The sequence below is a fragment of the Hyperoodon ampullatus genome (genome assembly GCF_949752795.1).
Source record: "Hyperoodon ampullatus genome assembly, chromosome: 18".
NCBI classification, from domain to species: domain Eukaryota; kingdom Metazoa; phylum Chordata; class Mammalia; order Artiodactyla; family Ziphiidae; genus Hyperoodon; species Hyperoodon ampullatus.
Genome location: NC_136931.1, coordinates 592,981 through 613,562, shown reverse-complemented (window position 1 = coordinate 613,562; position 20,582 = coordinate 592,981). Strand labels below are relative to the sequence as shown.

General features: G+C 55.4%; 2 protein-coding genes across 3 annotated transcripts in view; one reads left to right on the top strand and one right to left on the bottom strand.

Moving 5' to 3' along the window:
• Positions 1-580: 580 nt before the first annotated feature.
• ZNF276 (zinc finger protein 276) lies at positions 581-15,497 on the top strand (the record flags this gene model as incomplete). Of its 2 annotated transcripts, none has more annotated exons than XM_079723637.1 (11): positions 581-797; positions 5,317-5,620; positions 5,878-5,924; positions 6,022-6,468; positions 7,413-7,491; positions 8,684-8,767; positions 13,090-13,200; positions 13,281-13,356; positions 13,521-13,638; positions 14,781-14,880; positions 14,953-15,497. In XM_079723637.1, the coding sequence occupies 11 exons, from the start codon at positions 581-583 to the stop codon at positions 15,191-15,193; spliced, it is 1,824 nt and encodes a 607-aa protein (XP_079579763.1). In that variant the 3' UTR covers positions 15,194-15,497. The 2 variants fall into 2 exon arrangements, with proteins under 2 accessions (XP_079579763.1, XP_079579762.1); XM_079723636.1 differs by having other exon boundaries at positions 581-827.
• Positions 15,498-15,524: 27 nt separating this feature from the next.
• FANCA (FA complementation group A) overlaps positions 15,525-20,582 on the bottom strand; it is a gene marked incomplete at both ends in the record, with an annotated part of 52,966 nt that continues 47,908 nt past the window's right edge. The window contains 10 exon segments of the mRNA XM_079723307.1: positions 15,525-15,632; positions 15,803-15,895; positions 16,023-16,176; positions 16,315-16,390; positions 16,779-16,881; positions 17,149-17,211; positions 18,115-18,253; positions 18,948-19,060; positions 19,721-19,825; positions 19,958-20,014. Of these exon segments, the coding sequence (XP_079579433.1) occupies positions 15,525-15,632; positions 15,803-15,895; positions 16,023-16,176; positions 16,315-16,390; positions 16,779-16,881; positions 17,149-17,211; positions 18,115-18,253; positions 18,948-19,060; positions 19,721-19,825; positions 19,958-20,014 (1,011 nt within the window).

Sequence of the window (20,582 nt, the reverse complement as noted above, 5' to 3'; positions counted from 1 at the left end):
CTCCCGCAGTTGCCACGACAGTGTAAGTGCAACTACCGATGCCATCACTCCTTGTCGGTGACAGGGCAACCGCGAACGCCTCGCCCCTTGCTCTCGTCATGCCGTGCTGCCCCGCCCTCCTCACTCCGCCCCTCCCCTCCTCAGTCCGCTCCTCCCCTCATCGCCCCGCCCCTCCTCGCTACGCTTCTCCCCTCCCCTCCTCCCTTTCCTCGCCACGCCCCTCCCGCTGTCAATCCGTCCAATCCCTGTTTCCTCACCCTCCTCGCCCCCATCACTCGCCCCGCCCCGCTTCCAGTGAGTCCAGCGGAGCCGAACGGCGGAGTCGAACTGAACGAGCGAGCACAGTCCAACCTAGCGGACGAGAGGCTCCGGGCGGAGCAACACCTAGCCCTGCCTCTTGGCCCGGCTAGCCGAGCGGGGCCGAGCGGGGCCGAGCGGGGCCGAGCGAGGAGGAACGGGGCGGAGCGCCGGGCCGAGCAGGGCCGGGCGGGGTCGGGCGGAGCCGAGCGGAGCCGAGCTGGGCCGAACGGAATCGGACGGGGCGGAGCGCCGGGGCCGAGCTCAAGCCGCCGCCACAGCGATGAAGCGGGACCGGCTCGGGCGCTTCCTGTCGCCCGGGGTGTCTGGACAGCGCGGGAGCTCCGGTGGCGGCAGCTGTGGCGGTGGCCGGGCCCGGGGCCGCCCCTCCCGCAGCGGTCCCGACGTGGCCGAGGCGGCGGCTTTGGTGGCTGCGCGGCTGGGCTGGGGCCCGACGCGGGCCTGCGCGGACGCGGGCGAGGACGGCGCCGACGAGGCAGGTGGGTCCTGCCGTCCGGGCTCGAGGGGCGGTGGGCCGGGGCCCCCCGTGACCGCCGAGTGCCCCCGCGATCCCCCCGGCTCCCGGTGACTACCCAGCCCCCCATGACCACCCGTCTCTCCGCGACCACCCGGCCCCCGGGGAGCACCGGCCCCCCGTGACTCCCCGGCCCCCCGCGACCACCCGCTCGCCCCCGCCCCCCGCGACAACCCGGCCCAGGGTGCCTTGGCTCCTCAGAAAGCGGACTAGGCCTCCCCGCCTGGAGGGGGTGAGGCAGTCTCCGCGGCGGACGCCGCAGCTGCGCTGGGGGATGTTTCGCAAGACAGCTGTCCTTTCGGCGCCCACTCTGAGCTCACTGAGTAATTAGTGCTCAAGTCCTGCCGTCTGTCGGGCAGGCCTGGGTTTCAGTCGTGGTTTTGCCCTGTGCTCTTCGGATAATGGCTCAATCTGGTCTGGGCCTCAGCTTCCTCTTCGTTAAAACAGAACTAAGAGGGTTGAGTGTAGGAGTGCCGGGGCCCCCTCCTGGCAGGCGGTATGGGCGTTAATATGCACTTTGCCTTCGTGTAATGTTTTTGCCCCCTCGAGGAGGACTTCACGCTTCTCTCATGTAGTCCTCCCCCGGGGCAGAGAGAGAGGTGGCATCATCTACACTTGCAGACAGGAGACCCCCGGAGAAGCAGAGCATGGGCGTGGCTCCTTCAGTTCTGGTCGCAGGAGGGTGACGTGAAGAGGAATGAAGCTTCCAGCTTAGTTTATGAAGTTCCATAGCTGTGGAGGCATTTATTTATTTACTCAAACTTTCTTTTTTATTATTATTTTTGGGGGGGATTTTTTGAGGTATAATTGGCACATAACATGATATTGGTTTCAGGTGTACTAGGTAACATCCATCACCACTTGTAGTTAGAAGTTGTTTTCCCTTCTAAGTTCTCTAAGATGAGAACTTTTAGGATCTACTTTTAAGATCTCAGCAATTTTCAAATATACAACGCAGTATTATACTGAAGTATCTGTAGTTACCATACTGTATAGCACATTGCCAGGACTTATAACTGGAAGTTGGTACCTTCTGACCACTTCAGGCATTTCACTCACCACCCCACTCCCCTTCTCTGGCAACCACTAATATGTTTTCTGTAACTATTAGTTCAGGATTTTTTCTTTTTTTAGTTTCCACGTATTAGTCAGATCATATGGTATTCATCTTCCTCCATCTGACTTACTTCACTTAGTGTAATGCCATTAAGGTCCATCCATGTTGTTGGAAATGGCAGAATTTTCTCACTTTTTCATGGCTGAGTAAATATTCCATTGTGTGTATGTACCACAGTTTCTTTAAACATTCACCCATTGGTGGACATTTCGGTTGTTCCCATACCTTGGCTGTTATAAATAATGCAGTGAATATAGGGGTGCATATATCTTTTCAAGTTAGTGTTTTCATTTCCATAGGATAAACACCCAGCAGTGGAATTGCTGGACCGTGTAGTAGTTCTGTTTTTAATTTTTTGAGGAACCTCTATACTGTTTCCATAGTGGCTGCACCAATTTACATTCCCATCAACAGTGCGCAAGGGTTCCCTTTTCTCCACACCCTTGCCAACACTTGTTACTACTTGACCTTTTGGTGATGGCCATTCTGACAGGTGGGAGTGATACCTCATTGTGGTTTTAATTTGCATTTACCTGATGATTAGTGATGTTGAGCACCTTTCCACGCACCTGTTGGTTATCTGTATGCCTTCTTTGGAAAGAGGTCTCTTCAGATTCTCTGCTCGTTTTTAAAATCAGATTATTTGTGCTCTTATTATAGTGTTGTATGAGTTCTTTACATATATTGATTATTAACCCCTTATCAGATACATGATTGGCAAACTTTTTTTCCTATTTCATTTTGTTGATGGCTTCCTTTGCTGTGCAGAAGCTTTTTAGTTTGACGTAGTCCTATTTGTTTATTTTTGCTTCTGTTGCCTTTGCTTTTGGTGTCAATCCAAAAAATCATCTCCAAGACCCATGTCAAGGAACTTACCTTTATGGTTTCTTCTATGAAGGAGTTTTATGCTTTCAGGTCTTTCAAATCTAATACATTTGAGTTTATTTTGAGTATGGTATAAGGTGGTGGTCTAGTTTCATTCTTTTGCATATGGCTGTCCAGTTTTCCCAACACCATTTTTTTTTTTGAATTTTATTTTTTTATACAGCAGGTTCTTATTAGTTATCCATTTTATACATATTAGTGTAAATATGTCAATCCCAGTCTCCCAGTCCCAGCACCATTTATTGAAGAGTCCTTTCCCCATTGTATGTTCTTGGCTCATTTGTTGTAAACTAATTGGTTCTATACGCATGGATTTATTTCTGGGCTCTCTATTCTGTTTTATTAGCTTACGTGTCTATTTTTATATTAACACTGTACTGTTTTGACAGTACTTGGCAGTACTGTTAACACTGTACTGTAGCTTTGTAGTGTAGTTTGAAATCATGCCTCCGTGATCAGGCCTCCATATAGTTTGAAATGATGCCTCCAGCTTTGTTTTTGTTTCTCAGGATTGCTTTGGCTATTCATGTTTTTTTTTTTTTTGTTGTTGTTCCATATAAATTTTAAGATTGTTGTATTTTTGTGAAAAATACCAGTGGGATTTTGATAGGGGTTGCTTTAAATTTGTAGATGGCTTTGGGGAGTGTAAACATTTTAGCAATATTAATTCTTCCAACCCACGAGCATGGACTGTTTTTCTATTTATTTGTGTTTTCAGTTTCTTTCTTCAGTGTCTTATAGTTGTCAGTGTACAGGTCTTTCACCTCCTTGGTTAAATTTATTCCTAAGGATTTTATTCTTTTTGACACAATTATAAATCTGGTTGTTTTCTTAATTTTTAATAGTTTGTTAGTATTTAGAAGTCAGCCGATTTTTGTATGTTGATTTTATATTCTACAACTTTACTGACTTCGTTTATTCTAACAGTTTTTTTGGTGGAGTCTTACAGAGTTTTCTATATATAATATCACGTGCAAATAGAGGTTGTTTTACTTCTTTCTTTATGATTTGGGTGGTTTTTATTTTTCTGGCCTAATTGCACTGGCCAAGACTTCCAGTACTATGTTGAATAAAAATGGTGAGAATGGGCATCCTTGCTTTGTTCCTGGTCTTAGAGGAAAGCTTTTAGCTCTTCACCATTGAGTATGATGTTAGCTCTGGGCTTGTCATATATGGCTTGTATTACGTTGTGGTACTTTCTGTCTGTACACAATTTATTGAGGTTTTTATTGTGAATAGATGTTGAATTTTGTGAAACATTTTTTCTGCATTTATTGAGATGATTGTATGATTTTTATTTTTTGTTTTGTTAATGTGTGTCACATGGATTGATTTGGGGAGGTTGAGCCAGCCTTGCATCCCTGGAATAAATCCCAACTGATCATTGTGCATGATCTTTTACATATATATATATATATATATATATATATATATATATATGTATGTATGTATATATATTTACTTACTTACTATATTTTTTGGTTGCATCGGGTCTTGGTTGTGGCACACGGGATCTTTCATTGCGGCGCGTGGGCTTTTCTCTAGTTGTGGCATGCAGGCTCCAGAGTGCATGGACTCTGTAGTTGTGGCACATGGGCTTCAGAGCATGTGGGCTCTGTAGTTGTGGCACCGGGCTCAGTAGTTGTGGTGCGCGGGCTTAGTTGCCCCGTGGCATGTGGGATCTTAGTTCCCCAACTAGGGATCGAACCCGTGTGCCTTGCATTGGAAGGCGGATTCTTAACCATTGGACCAGCAGGGAAGTCTCCATGATCTTTTAAATTAATTGTTGAATTCAGTTTGCTGTTATTTTGTTGAAGATTTTTACATCTATATTCATTAGGTATATTGGCCTGTAATTTTCTTTTCTTGTTGTGTCCTTGTCTGGTTTTAGTATCAGAGTAATACTGGCCTTGTTGGGCTTCCCTGGTGGCACAGTGGTTAAGAATCTGCCTGCCAAAGCAGGGGACATGGGTTTGAGCCCCGGTCCGGGAAGATCCCACAAGCTGCGGAGCAACTCGGCCCGTGTGCCACAACTACTGAGCCTGTGCTCTAGAGCCTGCAAGCCACAACTACTAAGGCCACGTGCCACAATTTCCAAAGCTCGTGTGCCTAGAGCCCGTGCACCACAACGAAGAGCAGCCCCGGCTCGCTGCAACTAGAGAAAGCCCGCGCACAGCAGCAAAGACCCAACGGAACCAAAAAAAAAACAAAAAAAACCTGGCCTTGTTTTGGAGGCATTTAGAATTCTTTGAAAGGTTTTCTAGCCCAGAAGGCCCTCCACTGGCCATTTTCCCCAAAGGCTGTGTATTCGCCTGGGAGACCGGAGCCAGAGGCCTGCCTTTGGCCCAGACCTGCGCCTGTGTTTAAGGGGCATGTCTGGGTAGGCCCCGCTCCGGGGGCTGGGAGGCTGGCGGAGTGTGGGCCTCACCTCCCCTGGGAGCTGTCTTGCGTGCCTGACTTCATGTTTCCTGTGCTTGCCCAGGAACGGCCCGGGCCCTGGCCATGGGGCACTGTCGCCTCTGTCACGGGAAGTTCTCCTCGCGGAGTCTCCGCAGCATCTCTGGCAGGGCGCCTGGGGAGAGCTCAGAAAGGCCGCCCCCTGGGGACCGTGTTTTTGTCCGGGACTTCCAGCGCCTCCTGGGGGCGGCCGTCCGCCAGGACCCGGCTCTGTCCCAGTTTGTCTGCAAGAACTGCCACACCCAGTTCTACCAGTGCCACGGCCTCCTCACGTCTTTCCTGCAGAGAGTCAACGTCCCCCCCACAGGCCGCCGGAAGCCTTGTGCAAAGTAGGCGCCCTCCCTCGTTCGCTGGGGGCGAGCAGGAGACCCCGCGAGCGGGCCGAGTGGGCACAGGGCGGCCCGGGTGGGAGCCTCCGCATGGGGAGCCCATCATGCCGGGTGAGGCAGACGCTCGTGAGCACCAATGCGACGGGTGTGTGGGCGGGGGGCCCGGTGGGCGGCCTCGGAGGAGAGGGCTCAGCCTGCACGCGGAGCGGCCGCTGGGCCCACTCCTGCTCTCAGTGGGCGGCGCTGCTCCTTTGCAGGGTCGGTGTGCAGCCTCGGACAGGGGCGGAGGAGGGAGCGTGTGTGGGTGAGTGCGTGCACCCCCGGGGTGGGGCGGGGCGGGGCGGGCGGGGCGGGAGGTGCAGGTGCTCACGCCGCGGGCCGGCGTCTCTGCCTCTCCTCAGTGGACCTGATCGCCTCGAGCCCCCAGGGCCTGCGCGGCTTGGTGGGGTGGGTGCACGGACACGCGGCCAGCTGCGGGGCCCTGCCCAGCCTCCAGAGGACCCTGTCCTCCGAGTACTGTGGCATTGTCCGGGCCGTGTGGGGCTGCGACCGAGGGCACGACTACACCATGGACGCCGACTCCAGCTGCGGGGCCCTCTTGCTGGACGGCGCCTTGGGCGTCAGGCGGACGTGGGACAAGGATTCGGCCCCGGGGCTCCCCCGGCATCGGGGGTCCAGCCCCAGCGGGGCTGCCCCTCAGAGCTCCCAGGGCAGAGCGACCGCGGCCGGGGCCGAGACCGAGACGCTGCCCAGCATGGACACAGCCCGGTCTCCTTCAGATGGCGACCCGGTGGGGCCTGGGCCGGGCCCCCCGCCTCAGCCAAGCCTCCCCCAAAGCGGGGCACCAGGTAGGAGGCGCCTCTGGGCTGTCTGACCAGGATTCCTAGTCCTGGGCCAGGCTCAGCCCTCGACAGGAAGCGTGTGTTGGGGCGGTGGCTGCGGTGCCGTGCGTGGAGGGGCCGGGGTAATGCCGGGGGCCGCCTCACGGCCGTCTGACAGCAAAGAGAGGCCGAGGACCCTGTTCCAGCGCTTTCTGTGACGGCACACTCGTCTGCCCTCCAGGCTTCCTCTAAGCCTGCGTGGGCCCAGGGCACAGAGGGTGGAAGAGGACGGGGGCCTCGTGGGGCATGACGGCGGTTGGTGTCTGAGGCTGTCCTGAGCCAGCTGCAGGTCACTCCCTGGTCCTCAGCCAGCGCCCAGTGGGACCAGTGTGGACAGGCTGCTCTGGGCGGCCCCCTTCTTTGGGGCCTGATCCCATGGCACTGTGGGTTGGGCGCAGCTGTTCGCAGACGTCGTGTTAGGAGGGCCAGGCTGGCTTCCGGCTGCGTCTCTCGGCCTCCACGTGGGCGCCTGTTGCCGTGTGGGCACCAGGCTGCCCCGTGTGCTGACCCTCAGCCACCGGACGGTTCAGAGTGAGGGCGACGCTGGTGCTGGAGGGGAGAGACTTGTGCTGCACGGTTCTTAGAATTGTTGGGTTTCTAAACTGTGTGCCTGCAGTACTTGGATAACAGTGATTTTTTAAAATGTCCCAAAACATCTACAAAGTACAAGTCATCCCATCCCAAAGCGGCTGGATCCGAACCCCTGGGGAGGGGCTGGGCTTGCTGGTGTTGCTACTGTTGGCTGGACATGGGGGTGGCCTGGCGCTGGGGCCACCCCCATGTGGGGGATGGGTCGGGAGGTGAGTGACTTGGAGGCAGGGGGACCCCAGGCTCCCCGTCGTCCTCGCGGGGAGCACCACCTAGTTGTCTGGGGGTGACGGGTGACTGGAGTCTTGTTCTTTGTTTCTCAGGGCAGTTGGGTGAGAAGCAGGTTCCATCTCCAACCTCGGATGATCGGGTAAAAGACGAGTTCAGTGACCTTTCTGAGGGGTGAGAGAAGAGTGGGTTTACATAGCCTAAACTTCCTCCTTGGAAACAAACGCCGCCATCCCAGGGGCCGGCAGCCTGGGTCTCGGCCGGCCTCCCCACGTTCTCTGTTGGGAGGGGGGAGCAGCGGGGGGTGCTTCTAGGCTTCCGTTCCTGAGTGGGGGCTCCTGGGTCCCCGCGGCACCTCAGACCTGATGGAGCTGCAGGGGGCCTGGCCAGGGCGGTATGGAAGTTACTCTGCTCAGATGGTCCTCTGGCTGGTCCTTTGCTGCTGCCGCTTGTCTCGCCCTCCAAGGCCTGAGTTTTGAACCAACCCCAGACATTACTAGAACAGAAGCCAGCCTCTGGCCCTCTATCATGATGTGTTGGTGACATGGGGGTGGAGGCTCCCTACAGGAGGACAGACCTTCCTGGAAGGGGCACCTGTTTGCTCCTGGGGCCACCCCCCGGGCTCCAAGACCAAACCTCTCGGGATGGAGGCCGCACGCCAGCCAGCCTTCCCACCCTGCCCTGCGAGCTCTGGCTGGACTGCAGATGCACTTTTGTCCAAACAAGTAGAAGGACAGTGTGATTTTGGTGCCAGTGACGGATGACCCAGTTGCTGGAAGAACCCCAACGTGTGCGCCACAAACTCCCCCGGGGTCAGGAGGCCGTGGCTGTTCCGTAGCCACCAGCCAGCCTTGGGCCTTTCTCCGTGGGGAGCGTGGCAGCTGGGCTCTGTCTGCTGCCTAGCAGAGCCTGTGTAGTGACTCACACTTCAGAGTAAAGGTTATAGACGTACAGATGTTTTTTTGGCCTTTGTGACCTTTGAGATGACTGACAGCTGACCTCTCATCTGGGCAGGTGCTCACAGTTACCGGGGTGAGGTGACATTGTAAAAGCTCACTTCCTGAGAAGCCCACCTCTTGTGAGGGTCTTCACCCCCTGCCTCGGGCCCCGGTAGAGAGGCTCTTTGGGAGTTCGGGGTCCTGGTGTCATGATGAGAAGTGTGGCTTACAGGGGATCGTCAGCTTGTGACCCTGGCTGGCGTGCCCTTTCTGTCAGGAGATGGGATTGGAGACTTGGGAATTTTAGGCCTTTTGAGGAGAACTGAGACGTGCAGTGTGGGAATCCACATGGTGTCTTTAGACAGGAAGTTTCACTGGCTCCGTCACCGGCCCCGGAGCTTTGCTAAAGGTTCTCTCTTCTTTCCTAGAGACTTCCTGAGTGAAGACGAAAATGACAAGAAGCAGAATGCCCAGTCCTCAGACGAGTCCTTTGAGCCCTACCCAGAAAAGAAGTAAGGGGGACAGTGGTGCTGTAAGCTCGCGGGGTGTGGGAGGTGTCCAGTGGGTGACCTGGAGACGTGCGTCTGCTCTGGGGGGCAGCGGGGACTGGACGGAAGCTCGCTGCCCCCGTCTGCCTTGCTCAGCACATGCTTTCTGCTTCTCTGATGGCCTGACCTCCCAAGCTCAGCACAGTGTGGCTTCTGGGTGAGCCAGGAGGACCTGCCCAGTTCAGCGCAGGGACCTGGCCTGGCATCACCCTGGGGGGCAGCAGCCAGCTGTGCGAGGAGCCCTGTGGATGTGACCCTGCCACCCACCCGCGTCTGCTGTCGGCCCCACTTTCCCGGCTGGCTCATCATCAGCTCTCAGGTCCGCCTCTGGCACTGATTCCCATGCCACTTCCTCGTTGAGGCAGCCTGCCCCCTGCAGGCTTTGTGTTCTCTCTCCATTAGAACACGGGGGCGTGGCAGAGAAGGCCGATTGTCACTTGTGTCACCCTGTGCCCAGGAACACCCCAAACACCTCCAGTTAGTAGATACCCAGCCTGGGCCTCTGACGTGGAACAAAATCACAGGAGCACCACAGCATCAGCCAGGGAAGCACAAAACAAAACAGAAGCAAGCATGACTTCCTTTTCTCCTTTAAGTTCCCGTGTGGGCTGTGTGGGTAGAGAGACAGGAGAGACAGGCGGCGGCTCAGGAGATCCCAGTCGGGGTGTGGGGCTGGCTGAGTCACGAGCCCTCGAGCAGGCCTGAGTAGACAGACACTGCCTGGGGCCAAGAGGGGGCGTCAGGCGGGCTAGGCTGGGGAGACCACATCTGCTTGTACGGTGCCGCCCGGGGCTGCGGCAGGAGCCCCCGCTCCCCACCCTGAGCTCCATGAACCCACCTCTTAGGTCCTGCTGCCCAGCAGGCCTGGGGCCACTGGTGTGGGGACGGGGACACCTGCCGTGTCCCTGGGTTTCCAGGAGGCCCCTGGGAGGGCACACGGACACATGCTGTAGGACAGGACACACAAGGTATGTGTTCAGAAGCCTGTGGGAGGTGGGACTGGGTGGCAGTGGGCTGGCGGAAGCTCTGGGCTCAGCCCTGACAGCCACTTGGTGCCTCAGGTGCCATGATGTGAGTGCCAGCTGACGTCCTAGGATGGGGCCTCTGAGCAGCCGTGGTCCATGTGACCTTGCAGCAGACGTGCCTGTCGGGGTCTGCAGCCAGGCGGCGTCTGCAGCCAGGCGGCAGGGGCCGGGGCTCCAGCAGGAAGTGGGAGGGAAGGAGCCTGAGCGGTGATGGGAAGGAAGGGTGCTGGCAGCCCCGAGTTGGGCGCTGTGAGCACGGTCCTCTTGGGGCTGCAGGGACCTCAACACCTCGTCCTTCAAGGACTCACCTGAGACACCCGTGGGCTCTCTGAAGCCTCCTGCTCTCAAGAAACGCGTAATCCTGTGCAAGCACTGGTTACGGTTCAGCTCTGACTGGGTGTCCAAGCCACAAGCAGAGGAGGAGGGTGGAGGCCAGGACCGTGGCCAGGCCGGAAGAGCAGTTATTAGACAAAAGGAGAAGCAGCCTGTACAGCTGTTGAGAAGGTTCTTGTTAATACACTGTTTAAAGAGGAGGACAGCAGCTGTTTATGTTTTTGTGGTAAAACATACGTAAGAAAATTTACCGTTTCACCATTTTTTAAAGTGTACAACTCAGTGGCATTTTAAGTGCTTTCACAGTGTTGTGCAATGTCGCCACTATTTCCACACTTTCACTGTCCCAAACAGAAACTCTGTCCCCGTGAAGCAACGACCTCCCCTCTCCTCCCCACGGGCCCTGGCAACTCCTAATCTAGGTATCCATTCTGGGGACTTCATACAAGTGCAATAACATGTTATGTGTCCTTTTGCTACGGGCTTCTTCCACTTAGAATAATGTTTTTGAAATTCATCCATGTTGTGATGTGTCAGCTTGATTCCTTTCTATGACTTGAGTAATATTCTATTGTAAAGGGACTTCCCTGGCAGTCTCGTTGTTAAGACTCCACTCTTCCACTGCAGTGGGCATGGGTTTGATCCCTGGTCGGGGAACTAAGATCCTGCATGTGGCATGGTGTGGCCAGAAAAAAAAATTCCATCGTATGGATGGACCACGTTTTGTTGATCCATTCATCTGTCAATTTTGGTTGTTTATACTTTTTTGGCTATTATGAATCATGGTATAAAGGCTGTTGTAACAAGTATCTGTTTGAGACCCCGTTTTCAATTCTTTGGGTCATATGGTACTTCTTTAACTTTTTGGGGAACTGCCATACAGTCTTCTACAGCAGCTGCACATTCTACATTTCCTACTAACAGTGTACAGGGGTTCTGATTTCTACACATCCTCACCAATATCTGTTATTTTCTGGGTGTGTGTGTGTGTTTTAATAGTTATCCTAATGGGTGTGAAGTGGTATCTCATTGTCATTTTGATTGGCATTTCCCTAGTGATGAGTGATGTAGAGCATCTTTTCACATGCTTGTATCTTCTTTGGAGAAATGTCTGTTCAGGTCCTTTGCCCACTTTTTAATTGAGTTGTCTGTTTTTTTGCCATTGAGTTGTACATATTCTCCCTTTTTTCACTCTCTTCATAGCACCCTTTGGTGCACAAAAAATTATTTTGAAGTCCAGTTTACCTGTTTTTACTTTTGTTGGCCGTGCTTTTGGTGTCATATTTAAGAGAAACCACTCCCAAATCTAAGGTCATAGAAGATTTACCCCTAAGAATTTTAGTTTTAGATCTTTGATCCATTTGAGTTAATTTCTATGTAGGGTGTGAGGTAGGGATCCAGCTCCATTCTTTTGTATGTGGATATTCAGTTGCCCCAGCACCTTTTGTTGAAAAGACTGTCCTTTCCCCAGTGAGTGGTCTTGGCACCTTTGTCAAATCAGTTGATTGTACTTGCAAGGGTTTATTTCTGGTCGCTCAATTATTCAGTTGGTCTGTATGTCTGTCTTTTTGCCAGTACCACACAGTTTTGATTATTATAGCTTTGTAGTAAATTTTGGAATCAGGAAGTTTGAACTCCCCAGCTTTGTTGTCTTTCAAAATTGTGTGGTTATTCAGTGTACCTTGAAATTCTATGTGAAAATTTGTTTTTTTTGTTGTTGTTTCTGTAAAAAAACACCATTGGGATTTTGATAGGGATTGAACGTATAGATTGCTTTGGGGGATTACTGCCATCTTTACAATCCATGGGTATGAGATATCTACTTATTTAGGTCTTTAACTTCTTTCAGCAGCATTTTGCAGTTTTCAGTGTACAAGTTTTTCACCTTGGTTAAGTTTATTCCTAAGTGTCTTATTCCTTTTGATGCTATTAAAAATGGTTAATTTCCTTTTTGGACTGTTCATTGTTAGTGTATAGAGATAGAACTGGTTTTTGTGTGTTGATTTTCTACCCTGCAATGTTGCTGAATTTATTTTTCTGTGTGGGTTCTTTAGGGTTTTCTACATATAAGATCATGACACCGTGAAGAGGTAATTTTCTTTCCTTTCTAATTTAGATGCCTTTTTTTTTTTTTTTTTTTGCTTAATTGCTGTGGCTAGGACTTCCAGTGTTCTGTTGAGAAGTGGTGAAAATGAGCATCTTTGTCTTGTTCCTGATCTCAGAGGAAAAGCTTTCAGTCTTTGACCACTGAGCATGGTGTCAGCTGTGGGCTTGTTGCTATGGCCCTAGAAGTTTCCTTCTATTCCTCACAGATTTCCTTATACTCCTGGATCTAGAAAGAAAAGTGTGCATGTATCTTTAAGTCTTTGAAGGACACCACAGTGGGGGGTGCTGTGTCTGGCCTGGTCCTCTGGGGCCTGCGAGACTGGCTGAAATGCACGACCCCACACGTGTGGAGGACAAGGTCCCCGCTGCCCAGGGGCTGCGGAGTGGGGGACGGCAGTGGGTGCAGAGCTCTCTCCTGGTTGCCGTGAGTCTCCCAGCAGGTTCCAGAAGAGTGGGTCCTGGATCTTTTTTCTAGCTTAACGATAGTTTTGTTGAGGGACTGACCCCCCGAGTCTCCCGTGCCCCACCATTTTCCATGCTGTCTCCAAAATGATGGTGTTGATGTTTCAGACAGGGAGTGAAAGTTGTCATGAAGGCCCACTCCTGTGTCCCGAGGGGGCAGTGCAGGGCCTCCACCTCCCCGAAGAGCTGTTCTAGCTTTGGTGGCCAAGGGTCAATTTGAGGGCCAGCCAGTCAGCACGGGGACTGAAGCAGGTTAGCCCTGGAGGCCCGAGGAGACCCACCTCCCGTTTGAAGAAAAACGAGCAGCGCACATGCAAACGATCAGAAACATCACTGACTGTTGTCCTCTTTCTCCCCCAGGATCTCTGGTAAGAAGAGTGAAAGCAAAGAAGCCAAGAAGTCAGAAGAACCAAAAATTCGAAAGAAACCTGGGCCCAAGCCGGGCTGGAAGGGCAAGCCGCGCTGTGAGAGGTGAGGGGCCGGGGCTGCGCAGCCCGTCGGGGCCGCACAGCCCATTGGGGCTGCAGCTCCACGTGTGCTCTGCATTGCAGGGAGGAGCTGCCCACCATCTACAAGTGTCCTCACCAGGGCTGCACGGCCGTGTACCGTGGGGCTGACGGCATGAAGGTGAGGGCCCCGGCCCGTGGGGGAGGCCGGACAGGCCTGCAGTGCTGGGATCTGTTCCTCTGGGGAGAGGAGGGTGTTGAGCAGGGCCTGTGGGAGGGAGGCACGTGCTGTGACCAGGGGTGTCGGCCAGGACGAGGCCCTCAGGTCCCTGGTCCCTCCTGCAGAAGCACATCAAGGAGCACCACGAGGAAGTCCGGGAGAGGCCCTGCCCGCACCCCGGCTGCAACAAGGTGTTCATGATCGACCGCTACCTGCAGCGGCACGTCAAGCTCATCCACACAGGTGCGTCCACCCACCCGCCCCCGGGGACAGGGCTGCCTCCTGGGAAACCGGCGCCAAAGAATCCTGGTACCTCTCTGTGGGTTTATTGTCGTGTTTTTTTAAATCATTACTTTAAGAGACATGTGCTTTTTGGATTACAAGTGACCCGCATTCATTGTAGAAACTGGGGGAGGAAGCACAGTGAAGACAGTGCCCTGGTCATCACTGCCAACAGCACGTGAGGCCCACAGCCCCCTTCTCTGAACACACGTTCATACCTTGGACTCGTATGTGCCTGGTGCACATCGTCACTGCTTCTGCACAGAAGGCAGCTCTCCCAAACCACACCCCCTTCTAGATAGATGTTACATCTGTGTCTATTGCTAAGAGTTTTTCTTGTTTTGAACTTTGTAAAAATGATTTACTTCACTCAGATTTGACGGTTTAATTGTTGGCGCACATTTACTTGTTGGTTCCACAGCGAAACAGTTTTCCTGTGTTTTTTGCTCCAAGTGTTCTTGTCTGTGTCTCCTAACAAACACAGTGATTCTCTTGGGTTGGGTCAAGCTGTTCTCAGTCTGGATGCCAGTGGTCGTGACCACAAGCAGTTTTTGTTTTTAACACAAAAGAGGCTAGATCGAGTGCTATCGGGACGGTTGCCCCTAGTGAGGGAGGAGCCTGCCTGGGAGGCTAGTTCAGGTACTGGTAGATGAGCAGTGGGACGTGCAGTGACGTGGGGTGGGAAGCGTGTGGCAGCTGCCCCACTGGCACGGCCTGCAGTGGAACCACTGGTGCGGGGCATGACGGTTCAAGTTCTGTTCAACAGCGTTAAGACTGCCTTCGCAGTGGGTACCCTGCAGTGGGCACCCCGCAGTGGGCCCAGCGTGGCGGTGGGTCTTAGAGTAGCAGCAACTGTGATCAGTCATCTATGAAACCTTACTGATTTGGCTTCCTCTAAAAATTTGTGCTCAAGGAAATCGGCCTAAAGGGCAAGAAAACAGGCTCCAGATGAAATGTACACAGTAGTTGGAGAGGAAGCCGCAGCCAGGTGACAATTTCAGGCGACACGGAGGGCTATGTATCAGAGCTGTGTCCCCTGTAAGGCACTCGGGCACCGAGGGGAGGGTGTCAGGGCCTGTGGTCACTGCCTCTCTGGTCCCCAGAGGTGCGGAACTATATCTGTGACGAGTGTGGGCAGACCTTCAAGCAGCGGAAGCACCTCCTGGTCCACCAGATGCGCCACTCAGGAGCCAAGCCGCTGCAGTAAGTGGGGGGGGAGCGGGGGGGCGTCTCTCCCACCGGCGGGGCCCTGGCTCACCTGCCCCCGGCCCCCAGGTGCGAAGTCTGCGGGTTCCAGTGCCGGCAGCGGGCATCCCTGAAGTACCACATGACTAAGCACAAGGCCGAGACGGAGCTGGACTTTGCCTGTGACCAGTGTGGCCGGCGGTTCGAGAAGGCTCACAACCTCAACGTGCACATGTCCATGGTGCACCCCCTGACGCAGACCCCGGACAAGGCCGCGGAGCCCCCACCTGGGCCTGCGGCAGGGCAGGCCGTGAAGGCTGAGCCCACCTGAGGGCACGCCCACCCCCGAGCTCAGTGGGCAGTGACGGGGGTTCAGGCCTGATGGCACAGCTCTGCACCCTGATGAGCCCCCACCCCGCGTGCTGGGCGGCAGGGGCTCAGCACACAGCTCACGGGGCCTTGTGGCTTCTGCTCCGGGACCGGCAGTTTCTTCTCCTATAAACAGAGTGACGGGGCCAGAGGTAGACTTCAAAGAATTGATTCCTCTTCCCTGCTAATGCAGTCAAGGTTTGTAACCCACTTTTCAGGGCAACGAGAGCTCCACGTTACGCGTGTAATAAATTATTTACCGAGGAGCTGGGCTATGCCCTGTGCAGATCCTGTCAGAAGAGACGGGGTTCCTGGTAGAGGTCAGGGTCCAGCACGGCCTGCCGCCTGCTGAGGAGGGCGGCACGCACTTCCGGGTCACAGTCCGCACTCACGCCCAGCAGCTGCAAGAAAGCCAGTGTGCTGGGCCTGTGCTGCCCCATGGCCCCCAAACACCCAGGGCCCGGGGAGACGCCAAGTGCTGGACGCCACATGCTCATTTTCCCGAGCACCCTCACAGTGAACAGTGATGGGGACGTAAAGACAGACAGCAAGGCGAGCACCTGGGCGTTACCTCTGCCATGTCTGAGAAGCTCCTTTTGGGGCACCGAGGTATCAACTGCAGCAGAAAAAGACGAGCGTTTGTTATCAGGCTTACGGGGTCGCCCTGGAGAGAAGACAGGCAGAGCCGCGGTCAGGGTGCTCACAGCTGCGTGCTGCGCCAGGAGGGGCTGCCCGTCCCCAAGAGCTGGCCGCCCGGGTCTGTCTGGAGACAGGCCTGGCCCTGCACCTGCCTGGGCCTGGAGGTCCCCACTGTGGGCCAGAGTCCAGACTGCACCAGTTTCCCCAGCCACGAAGAGGCCCACGAGCTTCAGGTACATGTTAACAGCAACGTGCAGGAAGGCGTCTTCCTGGAGGAGGGCATCCTCGTCAAAGTAGGACAGGAGGCTGAAAACAGAGACGGATGTCAGGTGACCCGGACCTCACTGACCTCACTGAGGCCAGTGCAGGCAGCAGAGGAGCAGCCTTTCCCATCTCGGGGGAGCCCCGCCGCCCCTCCCCTGACCAGCAGGCCCCGGGGGTTACCTGTAGAAGGCGACCGGCAGCAGCCTGATCTGGTGGTCGGGGGCCAGGCGGAGGAGGGTGCGCCCCAGGCCGGCATCTGCAACACAGAGGGGCTCTGTCAGCAGTGCGGGTGCCTCCCTGCAGGGTCAGGGTCTTCACGGGCGTCGTGTGCCTGGTGATGCAGGGGTGAGGTCCTCGTGCTGCAGAGTAGAGCTTGGGGGCTGGCGTCCCTGGGATCCTCGATACTCCACTAAATTATTTTGCTTAAATGAGTCTATATACTTAGCAAGAACAGAAACTTGCAAAAATGAGTTTTCAAAGTGAGCCCCAAGGAGAGGCTCATGTTTAACCATCTGAAAGTTGCTTCTGAAGAGAAGGACAAAAGAACGGGGCCACAGTCTGACCCTGCCGCCCCCTGTGCTCCCGGCAGAGGGCTGGGAACCAGGACAGACACAGGCTGGCCGGTCGGTCTCTGGATTTCTCACCCGTCTCCGTCAACTGAAAGAGCAGCAGCCAGGAAATCCTCTTCCTCTGCAGACACCCCAGGACCTCGGCACAGACGTTCAGAGCCTTCAGGGAGCCAATGGCCTGTTACCCACAGAAGAAGAGGGAGAAGGACCCTAAGGTGACGTGTGCAAGGAAGAGGTGTCCACCTGGGGCCTCTGGACAGAAGACACCAAGAGGCGGGCCAGCGGCCTGGGGTTTTCTCTCCTGAGAAAGCCTTCGACACAAAGGTCCCAGGTGCCCCCGCCCCAGAGACCCTAACTCAGGAGGTCTCGGGGGAGACCCATGGTTTCAAGTGCCCTGGGGGGTCGTGCCAGCTGCCCTGCCCACGGCAGCAGAGGGGTGACCTACCTGCGGGGTCAGATGTGAAGAGAGCAGGCCCATCAAGGAAAAAAAAAACAGGAAAACCAACAGCTGCAAATAAAAACAGGTCCACTCACAACATAAAGCTACCCGTGCTGTGTTCCCTTAAAGTAACTCTAAATGAAGAAAGAACACATTCCTTGTTAACTGAACAATTTACAGGCCTAGGTTACAAATCTCTTAAGTGGATCTCCAGAGAAAGAAAAATTTCCAGCCACTGTTAAAGAGAGAATAATGGGTTATAAACTATTACTGCTTGGGGACCTGTCTCTGCTGATCCCCCAGGCCAGAGTGTGTGGAGGTGACAGTGGCCTGGAGGCTCTGGAGCCACTACAATCCTTCCAGCAAAAACCACCTGAAAACTCTTAAAAATAGACTCTCCCTGGTAGTTTCTTACTTTAAATTATAATCACCAAAAACTCACAGCTCAGCAACTGTTCTCAGGCAGGTGTGTACGGCCTGAGCTACTGGGGGACCCTGGCTTTCACAGAACCAGGGATTCAGCTGGGGGAGACACGGGAGCACACCACAGCTCTGGGTAGGGGGCCCTGGGGGGGTCCCACAGCTCCCAGTGGGGCCACCAGCCTGCCATCCGAGCAGCCCTCTGTCCACCCTTGGTCTCTGCCAGCAGCTAACTGGGGTGCCTCGAGGCTATGAAACGGAAGGTCCCGCTGGACAGCTGGCAGCCAGCCCTAACCCCCCCCACCCCGGGGTTGCGTTGATAAACAGGCCAAATAAACGCACTTGAGACTGAAATGTGAAGTACCCGTTTTATCAGCAAACCTGAGAATCTAAGTCTTACTAAACCTACAAACCCAGTAGGTTTTTGCTTCCAAATAAAGTTACAGGCACCCCAAAGTTTTGTCTGTCCTTGAAAAGCACAGTGTGGTCAGAACCCTGAGAAGCAGTGAGACTGCTGGAAAAGGACACGCAGGGCAAGGACCTCATTCTCACCTCCTCTCCTTGGCCGTCCAGCCACCCCAGCTCCCGCCGGATGCTCTCCTTCCCGGCCCGTCGAATCACAAAGTGCAGGGCAGCCGCGCAGAGCCAGGCCGGGCCAGGGGCGGTGGGTGCCGCAAGTGGGGAGAGGACGCTGCCGCAGACGGAGGTGTGTGTCACCACAAGAGCCCCCCGGCCCGTCACAGCCAGAACCCAAAGCGCACCCACCCCAGCCCTCCAACCGGTCTCCACAGGCTGGCCCTTGGCCGTCAACATGCCCCTCTGCCCCGGACGCAGGAAGCGGTATGCCTGGAGGGGGCGCCTGGTCCCGGCAGCCTCAGCTTTGCAAGGAGTCCTCCCCCCAGAGTCTGCACCTGCCTTCCACTCGGCCCCCACTCTGACTGCAGTGTGATTGATGTTCATGGTTCTCCAGCAGGTTAAAACTGGGCCAAAAGTTAAAAATGGAATATAATGCAGTGATTTAAGAAAGTTCTCTGCTCTTTGCAGAATTAGACTCAGTGGGCAGACTTGCTTTCCTCGTTTTGAGATTTCGAGCATCGCTGACCCTTGGGGGGGACACAGGTGCCTCGGATAAAAACGGGTCACAAAGGAAGATGTAGGGAGGCTGGATGGGGCCAGCAATCCCTGTCGTGACCTCCAAGGACAGCACCTACTCGGATGTGAGAGGAGACGGGCAGGTGGACCCCAGACGCCAGTCTGACGGGAACGTGTCCGCTCGGCTCTCCTTCCCCCTTCCACGCGTGGGCCTCACAGAGCCTCCCCAGGGCCCCCTCCAGTTCCCGAGACACCATGCACGTAACCGAGTGGGTCCCGCTGCCCGCACTCACCTCCCGGCAAAGTGTTGGGCCTCCTGCAGCCTCTGCAGCTCTGCAGGCAGCGGGCTCTGGGAGCATCTCCTCCACCGGCGGTGAAGCTCGGGCTCCAGGTGCGGCCACCACAGCTCATGGGAGAGAACAGGCACCGACAGGTCAGTTCCCCCCCCCACCAAGAAGATCGGGAAGCCTCGGGTGACGCTGGCGATCTGCGCGGGCAATGTCTGCCCGCAGGCCGACACCCCCAGAGCCTGTCTCCTGCTCATCAAGTGCTTCATAACCGCAAGGACAGCGTCTCATTTAAGGCCCAAAGCAGCTCCGTGAGGCATGCTCATCCTCATCCGCGGAGGACACGGGATATGGACAGAGGAGGGCCCGGTCCTTGGACGGCCCTGCTGAGCTACAGAGCCGTGAGCCAGAGGCCACAGCCGCCCAGGAAGTTCAGCAAGGGACGCGCTGCGTCCTCCCTCCTGACAAAGCCAAGAAGGGGTGAGAAAGCCTGCGTGGGAGCCCCACCCGCGGAACGTCACGAGAAGGCCGCGCCAGCAGGGGCTGGGGCGGCAGCTGGGCCAGCAGGGCAGCAGTCCCCACTCGGCTCCAGTCAGCACAGAGCAAGTAGGAGTGTGAACGGCTCCGGGCACAGACTCCTGAGGAGCCCCACCCCGACTCCTGTGGTCTGTCCCCACTGCTCCTGGCGCAGCTTCCCCTGAATCACGCTGCCAGGAAGCCCTAGGCGGACCCTGGCTGCGCCAGGTCCAGGAACACCCCTGAGAAGATGGGGAGCCTACCAGAGCAGAGGTCAGAAGCAAGGGGCACTGGGTCTGGCAGGCAGTCAGGGTCAGGTCGGCTGCCAGGGAGGGGTCTCTGCTTCGTGAACAGGCGTTGAGGAGCCCCTGTGGGGAGACACGCCCGCACGCAGGGTTTGCACGTGGACCCAGGCCTCAGGAGCTGCCACGCACGCAAGGGCCCAGCCCTGGGGTCTGAGTGAGCAGCGACGCTGGAGGGGCAGAGGGAAAGGAAATTACCCTGAAGAAGTGGGCCGTGATGTCGTGGGTCAGGGCGCCGTCGTGGGAGAAGTTTCTCTGCAAAACGGTAGAGGCCAGTGAGGAAGGCACGCGCAGGACAGGGCGGGCAGCTGCTGGAGGCTCCACCACGTAAGGACACGCGGGAGGATGGCACTGCCATGGCCCACGGAGGGCTGGCTCCATGCGGCTTCGCGTCCACCCCCATGCCCGCCAGGCGTGGCGCAAACCCCGTGGGCCCAGGCGGGCAGGCCAGGTGCTGTCCCTGCCGTGTCCTCACCTGGCTGCTTTCACAGGCCGTTCTCAAGGCTCGAAGGGAAACAGCCTTTAGAACGAACTTAAAGTCTCATTTCTGCTGCTTCCCCAGTTACCTTTTAAAGTTCCACACAAATGAACAGAACCTCAGGTCAAGCCCTAGTCACGTGTGCATTTTTAAAAAGCGGGAACCCATGTTTGGTGTAGAAGCCCTTCCCCTGCAGTGGGCAGGGGAGCACTTATGCACGGCACCTCCCTGACCCTGACCGTATGCAGGTCACATGGATGTCACCCTTTGGAGCCCCTGACAAGAGCCAGGGCACCATCTGGCTTCCGTGCCCCCAAAAGAAACCGACGGAGGGGAGGCGAGGCG